Raw genomic sequence first — 22,094 nt, forward strand, 5'->3', positions numbered from 1 at the left:
ATATATATGACTTACAATAAATGTAACTGCAATATTTAATGCCTTGGAATTGGGCTTATGTTTGTTTAATATTTACTAAAGCTCAAGCTCTTCCTGGAGGAGTGCTGGAAGTCATCACAACAGCACTCCTCTATTAACCCTTTGATAATGTTTTTAGCAACAATGCAATGAGAAGATGCTCATATAATGAGCTCCGCAGATGCGCAGTTCCATTGGGTTTGCTAATCCCTGCCGGCTAGTTTGGAGGAGCTGAGATGAGACAGACACGGGGAAGGGCGACTCTGTGAGGCGGAAGCTTGGAAACTGCCGCTCCAAGGAGGAACTGCGTCCAACCAGGCGGATGGTTGTCACAGGAGACTAAAGGATTTCTCAAACATGCATGAAAGAATCAAGGCAACACTCCAGATAAGTTTTTGATGAGGGAATAACATTATGACATGATAAAGCTCAAAAAAGTTTGATTTTACATAATACTGCCCATCACAATAAAACACTCTCATGTTTGTGGTTGGAATTTGACAAAATCTGGAAAGGTTTGATATACAAACTACTACAGCATATTTCTTCTAGTTGAATAAAACCTCATTGTTTCATAACAAAGAAGAGAGGACCTACCCAACACTGTGACTCCGTACCCAGGCTGACAGTTACTGTGTGCAATGCAGAATTCCACCACTAGATGGTATCCAGGTACACATTCACAGAGCTGGTCATGCGTGCTGTTGCACTGCTGTTTCACTAGCTGTCTCTCCTTACACACCTAGACACAACACACACTGGTTAGAAATATTCCAACAATGGATGAGAAAAGAAAAAATCCAGAACTTATTCACAAATACACAGTCATTTTGTTTCCTAAGATAAAACAAATCATAATTTTTTTATCCTTCCACTTTATGAGCGACCTTAAGGATTTATTATGTCAAAATTACATATAAAAGACAAACATCCTGGAAAATATGTTTTAAAAAGAGTTACAAACTGTTCCAATTGATAGTTAAGGATTAATTTACTTTAGGCTGAAAGAATTAATCAGACTTAGTTTGATGAATCGATTATTGAAATAATCTTCAACTAATTTCATAATCAAATAATCACTAAATGTGCCATTTGCAGAGAGAACACCCTCAGAGCAGTAATTAAGTCAAAACTGGAAAAAAATATATACACATTTTGCATCAAAGATTAAAATACTTCTTTCTCTGTAAATATATTCTACCCAGACTGGTATAGTTTTAACTTGCCTTGGTTTAAATTCTGCAAAAAAAATCTATTAAGCATCCAATCATTATTTGGTTAGTTGAAAAGAGAGCCAACAGATCAGCCCTACTTTGTATTGGTAAGGCCAAGCAGAAAGGCCTGAGCTTTTCCCATGATAATGTTTGAAGTATTTTTTTAACTGCAGATGTATGCTTTGCTACAAATGATCAAACATACACTAACTATGTCATTGAATTCTAAGCAATAAAATGTTTATGTTGTTATTTTAAAAAAGCAATAAAATTATTTGTTTGCTTGAATATTCTTATATGTTTCTAATAATGCCTAAAATAAGCTTATGTGGTTAAATGACAAATCTGGCAGAATGTCCCTATTTTGTCATCCACTTAATCACCAAATCGATAAGTAAAATAATCGTTAGCTGCAGCCTCAGTTTAACTCAATGAATATAAAACTATCAGCGTCAGCTAAAAGTTGGATAAAAGAAAACAGCAAAAGATGTTTGGACAACAGGATTTGAGGATTATAACGTTAAGGAAGTAAAATAAAAGTAAATTGACTTTCTGAAGATGTGTCAAATCTCAGACACAGGAGAGTATTATTTAAATTTAAATCCTAAATGTGCAGTAAAGTAAATAAATCAATCAAATCCTGTCTGATATAGGAATGTCTGTAGACCAGTTTGTGTTGTACGTACCGAGGTACAGTACTGGCACGTGTCCCCCCAGTGCCAGTTCTCAGCAAAATGCCTCTCAGGACAGAGCTGGCATTCGGTTGGCGTGTCAGCGGTGCAGTGTCGTTTGACGGATGTACCAGGGGGGCACTGGTCACAAGAATGGACCTGAGATGTCACTGGATCTCTGTACTGGTACTTTGGTGGCACGGGTTGCTCCTGAAAGGCCCACGAGAAAGAAGCCGTGAAGAGCTGCAAGAGAAAGGAATTTGGTTTAGCAAAGCGACTCGACAGCATGGGTTAAAATCCCCCATGCCAACAAAAGACTAATATTTTTTCACTCATTAATTTATGAATTTGTGCCAAACCAAACCGTCCACAGAATGAGTTCAAATGAAGGTCAATGTGGCTGAGGTAAAAGCTCTTAATGGGCTTGATTTAAAGTCTGAGAAGAAACTCGGCAGCAACTTCACTGCTTGTCACCAACTCCAGCGAAACAAACATCGCCTCTCGAGGCAATGTAACAATGTTATCTGGCACCGAGAAGCTGTCAGTACGACTCCTGCCACAAACCAATTTAGATATTGCTTCATTAACCAACTCACATGTCACCCGCTGCCTGCGCAAGATGTGCAAAGCTTCGATCAGGCCTCAAATTTAGGACATTAATTGGGAAGCATGTCAGACATGCAGCCATGAAGCAGGACCAGCCCACATGCAGACCAGATGTCACCCACCAGGCTCCCTCCTCTAAGGGCCTCAGCCATTGGCTCAGCGGACTTTCCCTTTGGCAGGGGTTCATCCTTACTGCTTGGGCAGCTAACAATAGATTTTGCATGCATTGTTCGTGCGCATGTTTAAAGCGTGCATCTTAAAACGCGTTCAACAAACAAGTCTGCTCTCTCAGGAATGTGTTTTCTACGAGTGTGTGTGTGTGTTTGCTGCCTGTTTGTTGAGCTTCACGTACAATTACGGTCTTCCTTAGTGTTGGTCTTTGAGCTCTGCGGCCTTCTGTCCTGGCTGCAGCACATAAAGGGAGCTGCTAGAGGTTTGCTGGGCTTTCCCCTGTTTGCCACCAGAGTACAAAACATTCTGTTCTACAGTTTACCAAACTTTAAACTACCGATTTGTTTCCTGCGTGTGTGCATCTGTACTTGTGATTTACCACAAAACACAGTTCAGTATTTGTTGATGTGTTTGAAACAAGATCGTCATCAGGGTAAAAGAGAGATATTTTCGAGGGGAACTTCACCATTGCATCACACGTTTTGCCACAGATTTGTTTTCTTAATATTTATGATAAGAATTTGATGTTTCATGGCAAGTGTGAGGGAGATAGCATACAGAACAGTTTCATCAAGCATTAGTTAAAAACAGGTATTTTTACTCTATAAAAGGACATAAAAAGTCAACCATCTAACATTTAATCAGATTAAAACCTTTCCAGGTGTAAAATAGGACAAATTGCTAAATATCAGAATAACGAGAGAGTTGTTTATAGTTGCTGCAATTTCAGATATTTACAAACTATTTCGCTGGAATTTAGGCCCATTCCTCCTGAAAAGAAATGGGACATGCAGGGCAACTTACTCTCATAGATTTCTTTAACTCTGCTCACAAATTTTCTATTGCAAACAAGAGCAAAAGACTGACTTTGTTGTCATTGAGAAGCTTTGAAACTAATTCGGTGCTATGATTGGGTCATCCAAAATTGCAAGACGAATTTCTGCTAAAGCTTTAACTTGCCAGCTTATTGCTAAAGTGTTGCTTCAATAATTCATCAAAATGTTATTTCTTCATGATGGCATAAGTTTTGTAAGGTTTAAAAGTTTATTCTACAGCAAAGCACACACACCTCAAGACTTTTTGTGCACAGGTCAATTCACACATTCCATCTCTCTAAAATCTCTTTGCAGACGAAACCCCACAAAACCATGAAGTATGTAAACTGCTGAATTGTCAGTGAGTAATAAAGAATTATTACAATAAAATTCACTCATACCATTCTGACGCTCAACAATACGGATGACTTTTGTAATCCTAGCTGACCAGAAAACAGAACATTTTATTCAGGCTAAATGTAAGTGTAAAAAAAACCACATGTGTATTTTATTACAGTGTATGTAAATATGTCAAAGTAAAATTTATTATCAGAATTTGCGATACATACAGGACATACACAGGATTGAAATTACTCTCAAACCCATGGTGCACTGAGCATCTAAATAAACATTAAACATTAAATTTATCATAAAAAAGAGATATAATACAAAACTAATTCATACAATGTAAATAGAATAAAGCATTTAAGCTGCTTTGACCTTTCCTTCTTACCAATTTATTACCGTTTGTCCGCTGTGCATATAATTTAGCGCTGAATACTGCTCGTTTTTTTTTTTATCTGTTACTGCTTTTCTTTGCGATGTTGCTCACAAAAGAGGATGGCAAAAATAGATGAACGTTTTTTAAACACCATAATAGAAACCCAAGCTTCAAACGGGCTGGCGAGTGCGGCGGTTTTCCCGGCAAAACCTATCAAACTCTGAATACAGCGTTTTTAAGGGCAAGCTTTCATCTGCAGCAGCTCACTGAGGAGAACCATAACTGCATGGGTTTGTTTGTAGTGTGGGTGGCCCCATCAGGGCTCAAACCCACAATCACAGTGTATACATTTGCTATTAGGGCCGTGAAGCCACATCCTATTAAGTTTAGAAACATGAGGAACTACTGATGATGTGTGCTGATGTAGAGGCAGAGGGTCACCAGAGGGTTCTGCAGATCTAAGTAGCCTAATTACTGGGACAACTAAACAGAGCAAAGCAATTACAAGAATGGATAAAAACCCACAACAGCAAGTTAACTTGAAATGTCATAGATGCTTATTAAAACAAAAATATGATCAAACATTAGAAACATCTTTGATCGTACTAAAATAACTGTAACCGCTCGATCATTTCGTTTAACCCCAGTCGTTTGATTTTTCTGCCCTCCAAGTTTCCTGTGCAGCAATATTAAACTGTGGAAACTCTAATGTTGCAGATTTGGGAAAAATGAACAGATAAATTGTCTCAAATTGTCTTACAATACTTGCGATTTACCTCTAAATGCTCTGCACCAATGGATATTCAATGTTTTGTAATAAATGCCACTTCGGAAAAGTCTACGGTTTCCAACTAAGCTTAGACATTTGCAAAGAGTGATAAACTCTTGGACTTGTGAAATTTCTCCACTTGGTTGTTTGAATGAAAAAGTAACAATTAAAAAAATTCTCCATAGAGAATTTCAAGTTGAAGGATGTGGTACATTAAATTAGTCAGAATTTCCCAAGTTGGTCATAAACATGAATGTCAAATGTCAGGTGGTTTTAAGCAACCAACAATCTAAGTCTCATATGGCTACATAACTACAAAAAGTAATGATAACTGTTATTTATTATTGTATAATATTATTTGTTATTTAAAAAGATTCTAATTTAAAGCAAGTGTAGGCAAAATGTTCATTTACTGAGGGGAATATACTTAGCTTGTATTGCTAACACAACCTAACATATTCATTAAAGCTTAAGTTGGTTGTGATGTTATTCCCAGATCCATGTTCTGGCTTCAGAGGTGAAGATTTTAAGAATGCCTATGAATAAGAACCAATGTGTAGCATGTATAAATAATCTTATTTTTCAAATTTAAAATTCCAGAAAGTGTTGCAATTATCTAAATTTAAAAAGCAATAAATTATTATTCTGAAAAAGAGCTTGTCTTTTTTTTTTCCCATTTCAATAATTCACATTGGAAACCCCACTCAGGAATCTTTATCTCAATCATAGCTTCTTTACATTGCAGGCCTCTGTTTAGTTCAATGAATATGATAAAAAAATATATGTATATATAAATTAATTTTTTTTATTCCTAAAGCCAAATGTTTCCCATAGTCAGGGCGATGAAGCGACTCTTTTCCCAGAGGACAATGTCTCCCAGTGAGCAGCTGTGTCCTGACACAAAGAGAAGGAAACAATAACAGAATCAGTAAGACGCTCCCCAGCTGAGTCCGGAAAATCTTGGCAAATTTGTTACGATAAATGTTTGGTTTTCTTTAATTACATTGGGTTTTTTTGCAAAATTTTTGTACAATTTCTAGCAATGTTTTGTTTAGTTCCCAACCAATGATGTAAATGGAGTCAGTCCCTCCATGACTTTGTTAAACATTTTAATCGATTGAACCAGAACCATGAGCATTCCACCGGAAAGGACCTTTCTGGTTAGAACAAAAGCTACCTTGCTGTAATTTCCTAGTCAGCTGAACTGAAAAATATTGTAAAATTATTATTTTTTTCTTAATGAAAGCATTAGGTAATAGACCTTACTGTTCATTTGATTGAATTCTGAGAAATATAAGACATCTCATTGCTTTACTCAATCAATTAATGATAAATGTAAGGAGTGATTTCTTTTAATTGTGTGATCAATTTTCCTTTCCTTGTTTTTATGTCCAACCTACCAGTGGGAGTAGTGCAGAGATGATTTATTGAAGGAACAAAGGTACTTACAAAACTGATGACATGACAGGATGAGCATAATAACACAAGAAACAATGAAAACCAGGAAGCTTAGACACCGAGGAGGTATGATTACCCAGCTAGCATTGAATGTTCGGATGATGTCCGCTGAACGTTGTCATGAACATTCGCTGAACGTCCAACGTCTTCCTGATGTCTAAATGAAACACCATTGAAGTATTGAAGACATTTTCCAGACTCAAAATTAAGCACTATTAGACTTTCGGCGGACTTTCAGTTGAATGTGCGCAGGAAGTTCATTGACAACTTTCGGCGGACATTCGCAGTAGGTCAAAATAAAATGCTATATATGCTAGGTCTGTGGAAATCCTAATATAGCAGCAATTTTATTGGAATGCAAGGCTTTCATGTGGAACAGTTGTCTTCCATTTCCTAGGGATATTAATCCAATGTAACAAATTATAAAATCGATGACAACCACCTAAAACACTTGGCAAAGAATGCATTAATTTTAGAGAATTAACATTAAAGACTACCCAAGACAAAATATGATTAAAAAAAACACATTTATTTACACATATACCAAAAAGACATTAATGAAACCTTCTTAGAACAAAGTAAAACAGAAGAGTATAAATTTTAATACAATGGGTTTTTAGAAAACACATTCACAATAATAAATCAAGGCAAAGTCAGCATTTAAGAACCAACCCTTCTTAAAAATATTTTAGAAGAGATATTTACACCAGAACTGATTTCATGAATGTTGACACATGCACAAACTAATTAAAAAAAACAGACAACCTTGAACCTTCCCAAAACTGTTTTGATGTTCTGAATCTGACCCTTGATTCTGTGGTAAAGCCTCAGAAAAACAGGCAAAAATATATATTTTATAAAGAAATGTTTCATGGTTTTATGAAACAAAATTTTTCATTGGCTACAGAGAAACACACACGACAATGTCCTCCTATAGGATAATGTACAACAATTCACACAATTTTAGACTCACAGGTACATGAGTTTATACTTACTAAATATTTCAGTCACCAAGTGCTGGTGAGCAGAGAGACTTCTCTCTCCACCCCGTTCGCTCTGCTGCTCTGCTTGGTGGTTTGAGAGGATTTTGGATAAAATGTTGCAGACAGCAAATCAGGTCCCTTACAGATCCAGCTAAAAAGGTAAAGAATTTAAAAGTCGATATTTAAATATTTAAACAGTACTGCCCCTGATGGAAGGGAAGAATAATGTGAAGAGAAAGGCTAATTATGTTTTCCAAGAATTACATGTACTATTTATTTCTGAACAGCTCCTCACTCCAGTTTTTGATTCAGGACTTCTAATTTTTCTCCAGTGGAGGCTGGAAGGCCCAGCTCATCAAGAGATGTATCCTTTGAGATACATTTAGATTATTTTATAATTAATGCAATGCAGATTATGCAGGAAAGGGAATGAAAAAAATTGGACTTAGCCATTATTTGAATGGAGAGGATAATGTTTGGCCGGGCGTGGAGCCCCCTAGTGCCTAAGTGGGGTATTAAACGGCTTCAGCAGAACAAGTGACTGTCAGTCGGGTCAGAACAGCTGGCTGTGGTTTCCCAGGCCGTCTCCTTCACCTCCTCTAAGACTCTGAAGACGTTACACATACAATGTAAAATAACTCTAAGCATTTGTTACCCAGTGGCCAAAGAAAAATGTCTTGGTTCTGCTTTAGATGAGTCTCTGCTGCAGCTCACCTGGATTAACGCAGGAAAACTCCTAAAACAGACAAAACTCCCACCACACAAACCTTTCTTTGCATTTAACTGTGGATTAAACGGCTACATGTGAACACAGAGCAGCTGTCGGATCATCAGAGTGGATAAGATGATGACGGTGGAGAACATGTGGGAGGCTGTGGCTGCATGGAGCTGCTGGTCATGGGGGAGATTCTCTGGATCTGTGGCTTTTCCTCAGAGTCTGAATAGACCTCAGTTCACCTGTAACAAAAACATTGAATTAAAATACTTCCATAAACATCAGCATGATTTATTTAATTAAGGCAAGTTTTGTCCATTAATACTTGATTGTCATGCATTTCTAAGTAGTCTTTAATACTGTAGCAAAGGCAGGTGGTTTTTAAAACTCCTTATTAAATTGAAGCAACTTAAAGGAATCAAACTGAAGGAAACCATGATCACCTCTCTCTCTTTGCAGCTAATAATGCTAATTACCATACAAAAACTTTTTACCCTGATCATCTTGGGCTCCTGCTTTGAGGTTTGACATCTTCAGCCAGGTAATATTTCTGTCTAATTTAACTACAACTGGCACAAAGCACAAAGTCACTTAGCACTTTGTGCTGTGTTACTAGTTAATGCCCAGTCATTAATATGTCCAGCTGCATATTATTTTGTAGCTGATGATCAGAGAGAAGGAAAAGACAGACTGTGTTTACTGAGGTGACAGTAGCTCAGGATAAACCACAGGCTAAACATGCTGGATCAGACTGAACATTTAGATTTTTGTTCAGATTTTTACGCCCTAAGCACATGCTTGCTCAGAATATGATAGAAACCAATAACTTACCGAAGAAGGTAGATCCCATCGGTTTTATGTGAAATACAGAAGCGTTGTTTCATGACTGCAGAAATCCGACAACAATCCGGGTTGGGAAGTGACGTCACTTGGTACAATGTACGTATTTTTCTAATGAAACTACTTCTTGGACTTCTCTCAAAGGAGAGTGGTACTCTCCTTTGAGATACATTTAGATTATTTTATAATTAATGCAATGCAGATTATGCAGGAAAGGGAATGAGAAAAATTGGACTTAGCCATTATTTGAATGGAGAGGATAATGTTTGGCCGGGCGTGGAGCCCCCTATGCCTAAGTGGGGTATTGAAGCTAGTAACCGCATTTTATAAAAATGTCACTCATGGACGTTCAGATAACTTTCAGACAACATTCGTCCACATAGCAAAATTGGTCTGGGCCAGATGCTGACCCTTACATCTGACCCACATGGAGCAATGAAGGACGGGCCCACCATGCCCCAGTGCTGGTTTGCCTTATGTGGCCCATGTGCGGCCAGAACTGGACCAGGTGTGGACCAGTTCACACCTGTATATGATCCATATACCATATACAGGTGGTTCATAAACCAGAGCTGGCCCATACACAGTTTCACCTCTGGCAAACCAGACCCGGGCCACTGGTGGCCCATCATACACTGAGGCATCTGGGCCAGATGTAAATGCAATTTTTGTCCCAGACAACTTAGTGCTTGTAATATCAATAAAAACACATAGCATTTTAAAAGCTATAGACATGCAACAGCTGTCAAGTAATGTCAGTGAAAACATTTAATTGCTGGAAAAGTTATTAATAATTAACTAAACTAAAAATTGTGCCGTGTAAAATAGGGTTAGCTAAAATTTTCAACGCCACAATAAAGGACATTATAAATAAAGTATTTCCAACCGCTATTGAATAAATATCACTTACAGGTGGTGAGAAAAACACAGCTATGATTAGATTAAAATAAATAATTTATTTGGGCATAAAAAAAAAAAAAAAACAAAGAAGATAGATATGAAAAACTTACGGATTGAGTTCAGTTCGACATTCAAGGTGAGTCAAATCAGGAGAATGCCAAAAATCCGAGACAGAGTATTAAAAAGGGTAAGTGAAGGAAAGAGACTAATAAACGAAAAGAACACAGAGAGCTGCACTGAATAAAATGATCCACAAACCAAAGGGGAAAAACCATTAGTCTACGAATATTAACAAAATTACAAAGAGAAAAAAAAATGTTAGACACTCAACACAAAGAATAAACAACGCAGGAATAAACCCAACACAACATGAATCATGATATAGAGGCTGTTCATGTCCAACTAGATCTGTGCAGGACAGCAAATGGTATATGGTTTCAATTAAATAAATAGCTGTTTATGATTTAGTCAATCAGAAATCATCTGAGTAAGTAAATATAGTAATAGAATATATTTTCTTTCAAAAACAGACACCATTGCAACAACAAACCACACGAGCAGCTCTTGGATGTCTTTTTGTGAGTAAGGGCTTCCACCAACAGTTAGAGATATGGAACTTTTTACCCTTCTCCTCACTTCGGAAGCCGCCATATCAAGACATCCTGGACAACCCCTGGAAACCTAAATTATACTGTCATAATTATACTGTCACCATTTTCTGGGAAGCCAAGAGGCCCATCATGGAGCTCATCCAGCTGAGAGGAAAGGATGGGACGGAGGTATGACTGGAAGCAGGATTTTAAAGAACCTACGTAAGCGTGCTTAAACGACACACAAGGGGCGGTGCAACTTGTAAACTCTTTCATGTAAAACTGCCTGACGGAGAAACAGACTTCCATAGGCTGTGAAGCAAATGTACTCAGATCCAGACAATTGTTTACTGAACGTGAGAGGACGTTGAGTGAGCAAAGCCTGAGTTGTTCACTCTGTTTATATATCACAAGCTGCTATTGAGAACTTAAGCATTGTCTATTTTTCAGATGGCGCCAAAAGACCAAAGGGAGCCAATTCGTTTTTGACCAGCCTGATGACAGAGCTGAAAACTACCTCAGGCAACGGATGAGAGATAGGCAGGGACAGAGAGTTCAAACAAGATCACTCTATAAAGACGGTTAACCGAGGTTGGATAATGAAGTCATGAATGCCAATTACATCATCAAACAGTGAATTTGGTCTTAGCGTGGGGGAATTTGTGAATTAATATATCTTTGATCTTTAAGTTGTCATTACTACCTCTGATGCGAATGTTTATCGGTGAAGCGTCTTTCAGCGTACACATTTAAAGGGTTCGAGTTACATTAAACTTTCAGCATTACTGACATGCAACACAGGACCAGACTCCATGATTGGCCTGCCTTGGGGTTAGCTTGAAAGTCATGGCACGAGGAAAGGACCAATGGCACAAAGGGAGCAAACCGCACCACACCAGCTCTCGCACCGAGCACATGGATTCAGTTAACTGTAGAGCGCAGGTGGTCTGAGGGGGGATTCCAGCCCTCTGGTGTGTGCGTGCCTGTGTGTATGTGTGTGTTTGTGTTAGTTCACTTGAATATCAAATCAGTCATTTTTTTAAAACCACACAGAGATCTGGAGCGACTTTGGGACACTCTGCCAAGCCTTGGTCTTTGTTCATGGAAGTCTTGGAAATTATTTGCTATTATAAAGTTTTTTTTTAGGTATGCGAGTTAATGTGAGAGTTGTCAGTTGTCATGTTCAGAATATATTTGGTTTCGTTGAAAATAATATTTTTCCTGCATTAGAGATGGGCAGGCGGTGCAATACGAGTACGTTCAATTTGTCTTTGTGAAGTCGTGTTCTGGTATTTCATAAGCAAATTTTCATTGCAGATTAACTTGAAATAAAAATATCAGTTATAAGCTACATTAATATTGACAGGAAAATCGGGATTATATATTTTCACACTCTTAAAAGAGCCGAAACCATCCAAGGCAGTAGAAATATTTAGATAATATTCACAGGGCTAAAGTTATATTGAGGAGGTAAGAACTGATTTTTAATGTCAGATAATTATCATATAACCATATAATTTTACTGTAAGATCACACAGAGGGCAACAGACTAGATATAGATGCATTGCACCTTTGACACATAATTCAAGCTTTTTGAAGGTGACTTTCTGTGATGTAAAATGCACAGAAAGTCGCTTTTGAGATTTAAGTAAATATAAAAGTCTTATATTTTATTTTTTATCTAATTTATTATCTTTATCACAGATAATAAATTAGTATCTATACGCAAATAATGCTTGCATTTTAATATGTTCAAATGTATTTTAGCTATTGAAGTTACAACATTTCTACTCTAAAATGCTGATTAAAATCTGCAAAGATAAAAAGTATGCAAATTGTATGACAAAACTGATCATTTTAGTCAGTGTAGCTAAATCAAAAAGGTTGGCAAGTCTGGATAGCAGCCAAAACTAACTTAATAGCCGAACACTTATGGGCACAAATTAGGCACAAACAAATTTCGACTTAAATAAATACAACTTTGAATTTCGAGCAGGTTATAGGACAACGTAGGCAAATGATGCACAGTGTTTTTAATTTTAAAAAACTGCAGTCTGAAATTGAAAGAAACCTCTTTTTTGCATTTTATTCAAAGTCAGACTCAGTGCTCTCGTCTCTCTAGAGACTTAAGTTGAAACAATTGAAAACCAAATTGAACAGTTGCTGCGATTCCAAAAACGCTTCACACATTTAAATCGGTGGACTTTAGGAACTGCCTGTTCAAATTCCAAGTCAAATAAATCAAAGTCTTCTTGTCGACAGAAACATTTTTTCTGAAGAAATTTGCATCATGTTTTTAATATGATCTGCAGAGTGATAAGAGTGCAACTAATGTAAGCGCTTGGGTATGATTTTAGCATTTTGCAGCAACTGTTGTAGTCATTAAATTTGGTCTACACCTGACGCACACATAGACTGTCTTAACTTATTGACTTCATTCATTTGTTGACATCCTGATGAAATTTTCTTCACTTCATTTAGGGATGTAAATGTAAAAGAGGTCTGTAATAAATGCCACACTTTCTTTTTTATACTTGAAACAGTTGGATCTTTATCATTGTCTTAAAAATCCCTTGCAATATTTTGTGTTCATCTACAAAATCCCAATGAATACACTGAAGTTTGAGGGTGCACTGTGACAAAATGTGGACAAAAGTCTAAGGGGTGTAAATACTTTTACAAGGCGCTGAACATAGTCTGAATCCGTTAGTTTGTCACAGCTGTGCTGCACTCATAAACCACCCCAAACACACACAGGCACACACTTCTGCTATCAGAGCTACTGTTGATGGAAAAGGGAAGTTGTGAGGTGTGAGGAACTTGCAGAGGTGAGTTTTGCATTATGAATCCACAACCTTGCTTAGTTGTTGTGCAATTTTGATCCTAGACATTGACAAACACAAGTTTTTTTTTTGTTTTTTTTTTATTTCCTCCTGGCTCATGCAGTTCCAAACCCCTATCCTAATGTTTTGTAGAAAGAAAAAAAAGAGGAGGTCTGTGTTGCCGACTAATTTATCTCTGCACATGTGCCCTGCACTGTGTGCAAAGAAGCCTCCAGGTTTAGGGAAGTTGGTGCTTCAGCCAACGGCCACAACAGAGACTTAAGAAGGTGGGGGTCGCCGAGATAAGGATACAGAGACTGCAGATAGCACAAAGCACAAAAGAGGGACGAGAACTTCTGCATAGGGATTTGTGGTGAGTAGAGCATGGATAGGAAGAAAAAAACCCCGCTAACTGTCCACTGGCGCCACACCTGCTTAGACTACTTTGCACTTCTCGTATATAAACATATTTTCTCATCCAAATAGACAGAGCTGCATTAGGTTTTCCACTGACTGCATCCGGGGGAAAAACTCAAACAAAATGCGTTTGTTTCAGAAGAGAGGAACACGTATTAGAGACAGGCGGGAAAACACCAAAGCAGACAGGTGAGGAAGAAATATTCCTTTGTTGAAGGAAAACTCAGAGCATCATGTGTTACTGAAAATGAAACATGTAGGGAGCAAAAGATTCAGTTGAATCAGAGAGGAGCTGATCTGTAATCATAGCACCCCGACATGTGAGCACACAAATTTGTAGCTGTGCTCTCACCGGTCATTTGCATGTAAAGACCCTGGTCCTTTGAATGCATCACACAAACAGAATCTCTAACCGACTGGGATTCATCCAAAACATGGGCTCCTTTCACAGCTGTGTGACAAACGCACACACGCACGCACACAAAACACCCAGACAACAGTGACAGATAGTGAAGCGAGTGTTCTGGGTTACAGATTGTGATCTGTCCCTGACCTGATACACATCGCTATTACCATATGCAAAACCTCAGAGGTCTGTACTGCATGCAAAGCACACAGCTTTGATCCAAGAGGCGAACATTTCAAAAACAACATACTGGTGTCATGTCAAACATACCCTAAGAGGAAGGGGAAGAGGGGTCGGCCTGGGAGAGTAAAATATCATTCATTGTAAAGGTATATGAGCAAAAGCAATGAAATGCGAGCCAAAGTAAACTGTCCTTCAGGGCTGAATTACATATCTTGTTTGTATGGGTTTATTAACGTGAAAAATGAGGGAACATGAGCTTTGCCCATTACTGGACACAAACACCAATAAGTATAAACAAAGTTTAGCTTTACATGCAAAGAATTTATTAATGATCTGAAATGTTAGTGGGAGTTTTATATGATATGAAATTGTTGAGACAGTATTTCTTAGCAAAGGATAAATACTCAGTCTAATGCAGCTGATAACAAACAGCCTGTTAAGTTGTACCAGTCCTTTATCCTATTAACTATTTTCAGCAACTAAAACATGACTCTCAACTAAACGATAATAATGCCAGTAAACAGTATTGACATTTGAAATAAAAATGATTAGCTAAATTAAAAGAGGAAGGTGAGTAAGTGTGGCGAACATAGTAATCTGGAGCCCGGAAAGCTACCTGCACCGACTGACCGCACAACTCAACGCAAAAGTGGGGAATATTGCGTTTTTCCACAGTTTTACACTCAGCATCTGGGTGACATGAAGTCGTACAGAAAATGAGAAAAAGAAATAGAGAAAACCTCTTCATGCCTACTTCAAAAGTGTACGCGTTAGGATAAAACAAGACGATCCAGCTCCTTATGAAGAACATGTGTATCCCAGCTGGTCTGACTGAAAAGCGCAGAATGCGAAATTCTGGTTACTCACCACTATTAGTTTCATGGCAGGGTTGGATTTCATTATCCGTGTGCTCATCTTCTCTCGGTAACAGCGAACTGCAGTATGATGGGGTCTCCATAACAGTTCGGCTCTTATATGGCTCAGAAAGAGGGAGGGAAAGACAGAAGGTTCATGCCCACCCAGCACGTTGTCCCATTGAAAAAAAAAAAATAGGGCGCACCCACCCCACGAGCGCAGCGATTGTGAAAAGTAGGTGTACAGCATCAGGTATGAAGAAAACTCCGCCCCCACCGCCCCAACCCCCAAAAGGGGGTCCATCTGTATTTTAAACTAACGTGACACTTTTTTTTTTTTTTTTTTTAGCGCAGCGATTGTGAAAAGTAGGTGTACAGCATCAGGTATGAAGAAAACTCCGCCCCCACCGCCCCAACCCCCAAAAGGGGGTCCATCTGTATTTTAAACTAACGTGACACTTTTTTTTTTTTTTTTTGGAACGCATTAAGCTTTCAGGTGTCCTATTAAAGACAAATGGGTGATAATTCAAGTTTCTTTTATAAGGTCAATTGATCAATTGAGCGAAAAACAGGAGGCAACACATCCACAGAAAAACGTAACAGTTTTCCTTCTCTTTCTTTCTTTTTGTTTTTAAATTTCTTTAAATAAAATGTTAACAAAAAACGAAAAAAATATATTTTCCAATTCCTCCCAGGAGTTACAAACCTACAAATTCATTATCAGAATGCTATTCAATATTTACGCGCATACATATAATCAATCAATCAATCAATCAATCAATCAATCAATCAATCAATCAATCAATCAATCAATCAATCAATCAATCAATCAATCAATCAATCAATCAATCAATCAATAAAATGTTATTTGTATAGCACATTTCAGCAGCAAGGCATTTCAAAGTGCTTTACATAATACAAATAAAAACAGCATGTGACAGTGAATGAACAGTGAGAAAGAGAAATAGATTTTGAAAAAAAAAGATAAAAACATTATATATAAATGCATATACACATTTACACATGTATTAGATTGTGTCTCTATGACAGTTGAAATGTTCATCATCCATCTCCTCACAAGTCAAACTGTAAAAACAGACAAACTTAAAAAAAAAAAAAAACAGGCTGTTTGAATTTCCCATACATCCAAATGTTTCTGCTATAACCTATGTGCATTAATGTGTGTGTTTTATGTTTTGTCCGCCCCCCATATCTTCTTAAAACCCTGGTTTGGGTAAAAAAATTAAATAAATAAAATACACATTTCAGTGACCTTATTCCATGTTTCTAAATGAATTGGCAACATTTTCTAAATGTCTTTAGTGCATTTTTAAACGTTCCACTTGGCATAAGCAAACTACTGTCCACAATTATTTTCGTTGTCCTTAGTAATTCTCTGTCAAACAGTCAGATGTTCTTGTAATCGCTTCTTAAGTGAATCCTTGCTGGTTACAATGTTTTGTTGAAATTTGACCTGAAATCCTACTTGGACATAAAAGATACACCCTATAAAATCTGACCCAGTATAAGGAGTAGGGCAAAGCAAAGCCTAGGAGTTTTGTCAAACTCTTCTAATAGGTTATACAGTTTTTCCGAGACTACTGTTTATTCACGCAACATGTGACCAAGCACATTTCTCCAATAAATTAAATGGAACTGCAAAATAAGCATCTTGGAAACAATAATTACCCTTTTCATTGTTGAAGTAATAAAACTTTGTAATAAAAAATAAAAATCAACAAGTTTTACATAACAATTTTGCGGTCAAAGTATTTATTACCCATAGATTTTCAGAGTGAAATGTAAGTTCTATCCAGAGCATTTTGAGGTTCAGAAGGGATTTATGTGTTGTACAAACTATCAGAACATCCTGATTACAAACATTTGTTTTCAAACACAATTCTCAGACAGAATGCATGCAATTTTGCCAAAGCAACATAGGTAAACCTTTACTGCATGTTATTTGTAACACTGACAGTTTAACACATTGTTTTGCAATTTGCTCCAAAAGCGCATGCGTATTCCAGCCTGGTGTCAGATGCAGTCTGCTAGCTGCTGAGTAAGATATTCCAATTTGGGTTATCTTCCTAATCCAGTCCTGAGTCATTTGTGGACCAATCCAAACCATGGTTTATTTAACACCATGGTCTGGTGTATGCATTTGATCCAACATACTGTATATCAGTATCAATTTTGTTTTTTTGTTTTTTATTTACTTTTAGTTTAATTATGTATGACTAGATAAAGACAACAACTCCACAATACCTAATGAGACTTCTATTGATAATTTAATTAGGATATTCTTAATATGTAACTTTGTATGAAATATTCTCCGTGTGTATGCTGACTTCATTCTCTAAGCAATTCTTTGGTCAAAGTATGAATGTTGGATGTTAGTTTGAGCCAGGGTTGCCCAAGTGTGGTCCTGGAAAGCTGGTATCCTGCAATCTTTAATTGATTCCCTTCTCTAGCGCAACTGAATCAAATCCAGGCCTCTGCAGAGCTGACTGATTGCTAATGAGGGGATTCAGGTATGTTGGCGAAGGGATGCAAAAGTTGCAGGATAGCAGCTCTCCAGGACTGGACTTGGACTCTCCTGGTATATGTGAACAAATGCACTCTCGGAGTGACCTGAGGTCATTCACACAAACTCCAGCATTATTTAACTACCTTTTTTATTTCTTCCTGTGAAAGAGGCTTTGTGAAGTCAGAACTTTGTGTTGTCTTTCAACCTGCATATCCGCGTATAAAAGTGTGACTTGTAGAATAAAAGTTTATGATGCGTCAAGAACAAAATCATAAAAGCTCAGTCCACTTTACTTGTTGCCCAACAAGTTTCATATCAGCATATTAGGAGTTTCACACAAGCAGATATGAATCTATTTGCTGCATAGAGGAATGTTTTCTTTTTTTTTTTTTGTTACACCCTCAACATGTTCTAAAATAACATTTAGGCATATTGCAAAATGACAGTCAAGTGAGAAAAATAATCAGTGGCACCTCTTCCAGCCACCTTTCAATCTGATGCATATCTGATACAAAGTTTTATGTTTTGGGTCGTGTCTCAGTGTCCGGCTCTGCTATGTTCTGCTATGTGCTATGTTCGGTTTATGCCAAATTGTCACATGTTCTGTTGTCCAAAAAATTCATTGTCTGGCTTCCCTATGAAAAGCAAGAGATCTTGGAGGCTTTTTTGAGTGACTTGCAGTCTGGTTTCAGTGGGATCTTGTTTAGGCAATCAGACCTGGGCATGTTGTTTTAAATGTCTGCCACATATTGATTGGAGGATTACGAATTCATTTGAGACCTCTTAGATTCCCTTGCCAGACTTTTAAGCTGCTGCAGTTTTCTTTCTGAAGGCCTCAAGCAGCTCTTTCTATTTTACCATGGTGTTCTTTCTCCTTTCAATAGTCCGGAGCACATGAAACTAAATTATGTTAGAGTTCAAGCCTCCTACAAAATGCTAAGAGTCAGTTTTCCAATCATATTCACTGGATGTGACGCTCACTGCTTTTTTGCTTATATTTTTTTTCCCAATTTAAATGTTTCATTCCTCACAATGAATGCTTGTATTACATTTTCACAGCTATTCTAAAAGGGATTTTCTTCTATCTTTATTGTTTATTTGTATTATAAATATGTATTGGCTTTGCTTAAATTAATATCATATTCTACATTCAGCCTTTGACCTTTGCCATTTCAAGAATTGATGTGCGACTCTGTTTACAGCTAGGACTCCTATGAGGTGCCTCTCCTACGAGGGGACAGTGTTCTCCTTGACCACTGTCCCCTCAGCGGTCAAGGAGCGTGGAAGGAATGAGACAGAGGTCTCCTTGAATTACTCATGATTTCCAAGGTAAACTTGTACAAAATGATTCTTGTAAACTGATAATTGACGGAGATTATTCCTATGCTGTACTCTCTTGTGTTTATGCCGTGTGCTAAGAAAAGACAGTCTTTTAGTAATTAGAAGATAAACTTACACTAACACAAGCACATTGGTTTCCATAATCAAAGGACCAGCAAGAAAGAACCATATAATTGGGTGAGACCATTTTTAGGTGATGTTTCATGTTTCAAAGCCATTAAAACTTTCCCTTCTGTTTTTCCAGCATTGTAATAAAATTGTTCAAAAGAAATGTTAATTTCGTCAAGTACAGTAAGTCTATTAAAGTACCAGCGAGAATTAAAAACCACCTAACATTCGTCGAATTGCATGACAGCCGACAGTCGCACCCACACACTGATGTCAACACTGCCCCACCGAAACGACACGCGTGACGTGAGAAGACCCACAACAAATATGGTTTTACGGTTTGTCCCTTTTTGTCGCTGTCCAGTCCAGTCTGAGCAGAGCGATGACCAAATGTCACACAGATGACATAGAAGTACAAGGTCTCAACGTCACATACAGAAATACACACTCGCCCACGTACGAGCCGCTGAGGCGTGTAATGGAAATGTTAGAGATGAGGTCAAAACTCACCACAGCATGACCAAATACACAAATGCACACACTGGCACAATCATGACTACAAAAGACTGAAACAAATACACAGGCTGCGGGGATCTTTTAGCACTGAGGTCAGAAGAGACCACAACAAGGGTATCACAAACTCAGGGTTTAACCTCTCAAGCACACACTGTTACACACATATCAAAACACACACGAGACAATCCTCCCTGACGTTTTGAAACGAGTTCCTCTAGTGTTGAAGCGGGACGATAGTGGGTGTAAAGATGTGACTTTTGCTGACTTCTCTTACAGAGTAAATTATTTGCTGGTTTTGACCTGTCAGCAGCTGTGTTACATTTTTGTAGCATGTCTACAAACGATTGTGGTCAAGTGTTTATCGTTCAGGTTCCAGGATTTCCTGAACAGAAGTGTGCCACACATAGACTTTAGCAATCAGTCTGTTCTCCCCACAGATGCTATCAGGTGCCATTGGATGGGCTGATAACTGTGTTGGAAATTCTCATATGATTATGTTCTCAATTTTCTCAACAGTGTTCCCAGGTGCCTCTGATGCTGCTCTTCCAAATCCACAACGCAGGTTTTGTCAGCATATGAGTTGTTTTAATTCTGTTCAGTTTATCAGAATTTTATAATAAACCGCTTGGCTTCCTGTGCGTAAATGAGCTCTCCAGCTTTCACACACACATGACTTGGGTCATTTTACATTCCTAATCCACAGGACTTGATATGACATCAACTCACAGGTTCAACTCCTGTGGTAAGAAGTTGAAGCTGTGGAGTGTGCTTATGGGAATGTTGGACCTTTCTTCCTGAAACATGTTTGTGAGGTCAGATGCAAATGCTGGATGAGAAGACCTGGCTTGAAACTTCTCTTTAACTCATCCCAAAGGTTTTCTGCTGGGTTGAGATCAGGTCTCCAAGCACGTCAGCCAAGTTCTCCTCAAACTTGCTTATATGTGTCTTTATGGACCTTGCTTCGTGCACTAGCGTGCAGTTTGTTGGGACTGAAAGGGGCCCTTCACTGTGAACTGTTTTCTAAAAGTTATGAGCATGAAATAGTCCAACACGTCTTGCTAAAGCATTGCAAATGAGTTTTATTGAAACAAAATGGTCAAGCCCAACTTGACATGAACAATAACGGGTAAAAAGTATTTTAGTGTGAACTCCCTCCTAGTTACTTTCTCCTGTGCTGGTATTGTTGTAAAATAGATGTGGCATAAAATCCTTCAAATATTCAGGGCTAACAAGTAATTTATTGTGATTTCAAATGTATCAACACAATACAAAGTAACAAATTTCTCTTAGCGGGGGATAGCCTTGAAGTACTATGTTCCCTCAGATGTGGGAAAAGAAATCACTTGGAAGTGGAACAGAACCTGGTACATCAAAAAACAGCTGTAGCTGTTCACAGTAACTTTATTACTGATATGTAACTTTATTACATCATGATAAATATGTCACCTACTGAATACTTGAACCTCCACTAGTTTCATCTTGTATTTTTGAGATGGATCATAATGCAACTTGTAGCAAAAGCAGTTTACTCCACTGGTCCAGGTAAGAGCTGATGAGTGTGGAAACACACCAAACTGGAAACAGTATGGTGGAGCCCCCCAAAGTCTCCTGGTAGAGCAACTTTGGCATTCGGTCTCCATGGTAACCAACTGTCCTGGCTGCTTACGGACAGTGATAACTCTCCATTAAATACAGTTTTAGGTTTTAACTCAGACATACACCAAAGAATCAAGAGGCTGTTTTGGCATTTAACTCGAAAGAGAGATTCCTTTGGGGTCAGTCAAAAACAAAAACACAACTGTCTCTTTCCGGACGGCTTACATTACCCTATGCGTGTTTATACTCGCAGCTCCAAGTAATCCTTCTCGTTTTCATGAGATGATCTCCAACATGAAATAACAGTAATGAAGCAATTTCTCAAGGGTCACCTCATAGTCGCAACTGTCAAATATTTGTAAAGGCCAAAATATGTCACTCTACATTCAATGTGTCCCCACTAGCTCAGTTGGCTGCCTTCTCTGGTTTGTCACGCAATAACAATCTCATAATCTTCCAAGCATCGATGAAAGACGCATAAAACAGGTGACTGGGTGTTTAGTTTGAGGAGATCAGTTCAAATAAATAAATATACCAATAACAATATAATGTTATCTCAATAAACATAACTTCACCTCCACTGACAGGAAACTGTTATCCCAATGGAAAACTTAGTGAATCCCTTTTTTTCTCTCTCTTTCATGTTTCCCAATAAAACTTACTAAATTAAATATTTCAGTGGCAGTTTTGGCTCACATTTCACTTGAAACCCCTTTTTATGTATTTAGCAAAGGACGGGAGTCGTTACCCTGTAATCTAGGAAGAGGATATTTTGATGATAGACTATATTTTAACATAAACCATGATATTTTCTTGACCTTTACCAAAGTTGATTTTAATGGCTAACACTATT

General features: G+C 37.8%; 1 protein-coding gene across 1 annotated transcript in view; it reads right to left on the reverse strand.

The window, feature by feature from the left end:
• Window positions 1-15,314, reverse strand: part of LOC103478392 (tumor necrosis factor receptor superfamily member 11B) — a 27,319-nt gene extending 12,005 nt beyond the window's left edge. Inside the window, exons 1-3 of the mRNA XM_008432212.2 lie at window positions 15,167-15,314; window positions 1,919-2,146; window positions 616-760 (exon numbers count right to left, since the gene is read on the reverse strand). Of these exons, the coding sequence (XP_008430434.1) occupies window positions 616-760; window positions 1,919-2,146; window positions 15,167-15,214 (421 nt within the window). The 5' untranslated portion in view covers window positions 15,215-15,314. The remainder of the gene's footprint in view (window positions 1-615; window positions 761-1,918; window positions 2,147-15,166) is intronic.
• Window positions 15,315-22,094: the final 6,780 nt, after the last annotated feature.

This window comes from Poecilia reticulata, linkage group LG16, assembly GCF_000633615.1.
Source record: "Poecilia reticulata strain Guanapo linkage group LG16, Guppy_female_1.0+MT, whole genome shotgun sequence".
In the NCBI taxonomy this organism is placed as follows: Eukaryota; Metazoa; Chordata; class Actinopteri; order Cyprinodontiformes; family Poeciliidae; genus Poecilia; species Poecilia reticulata.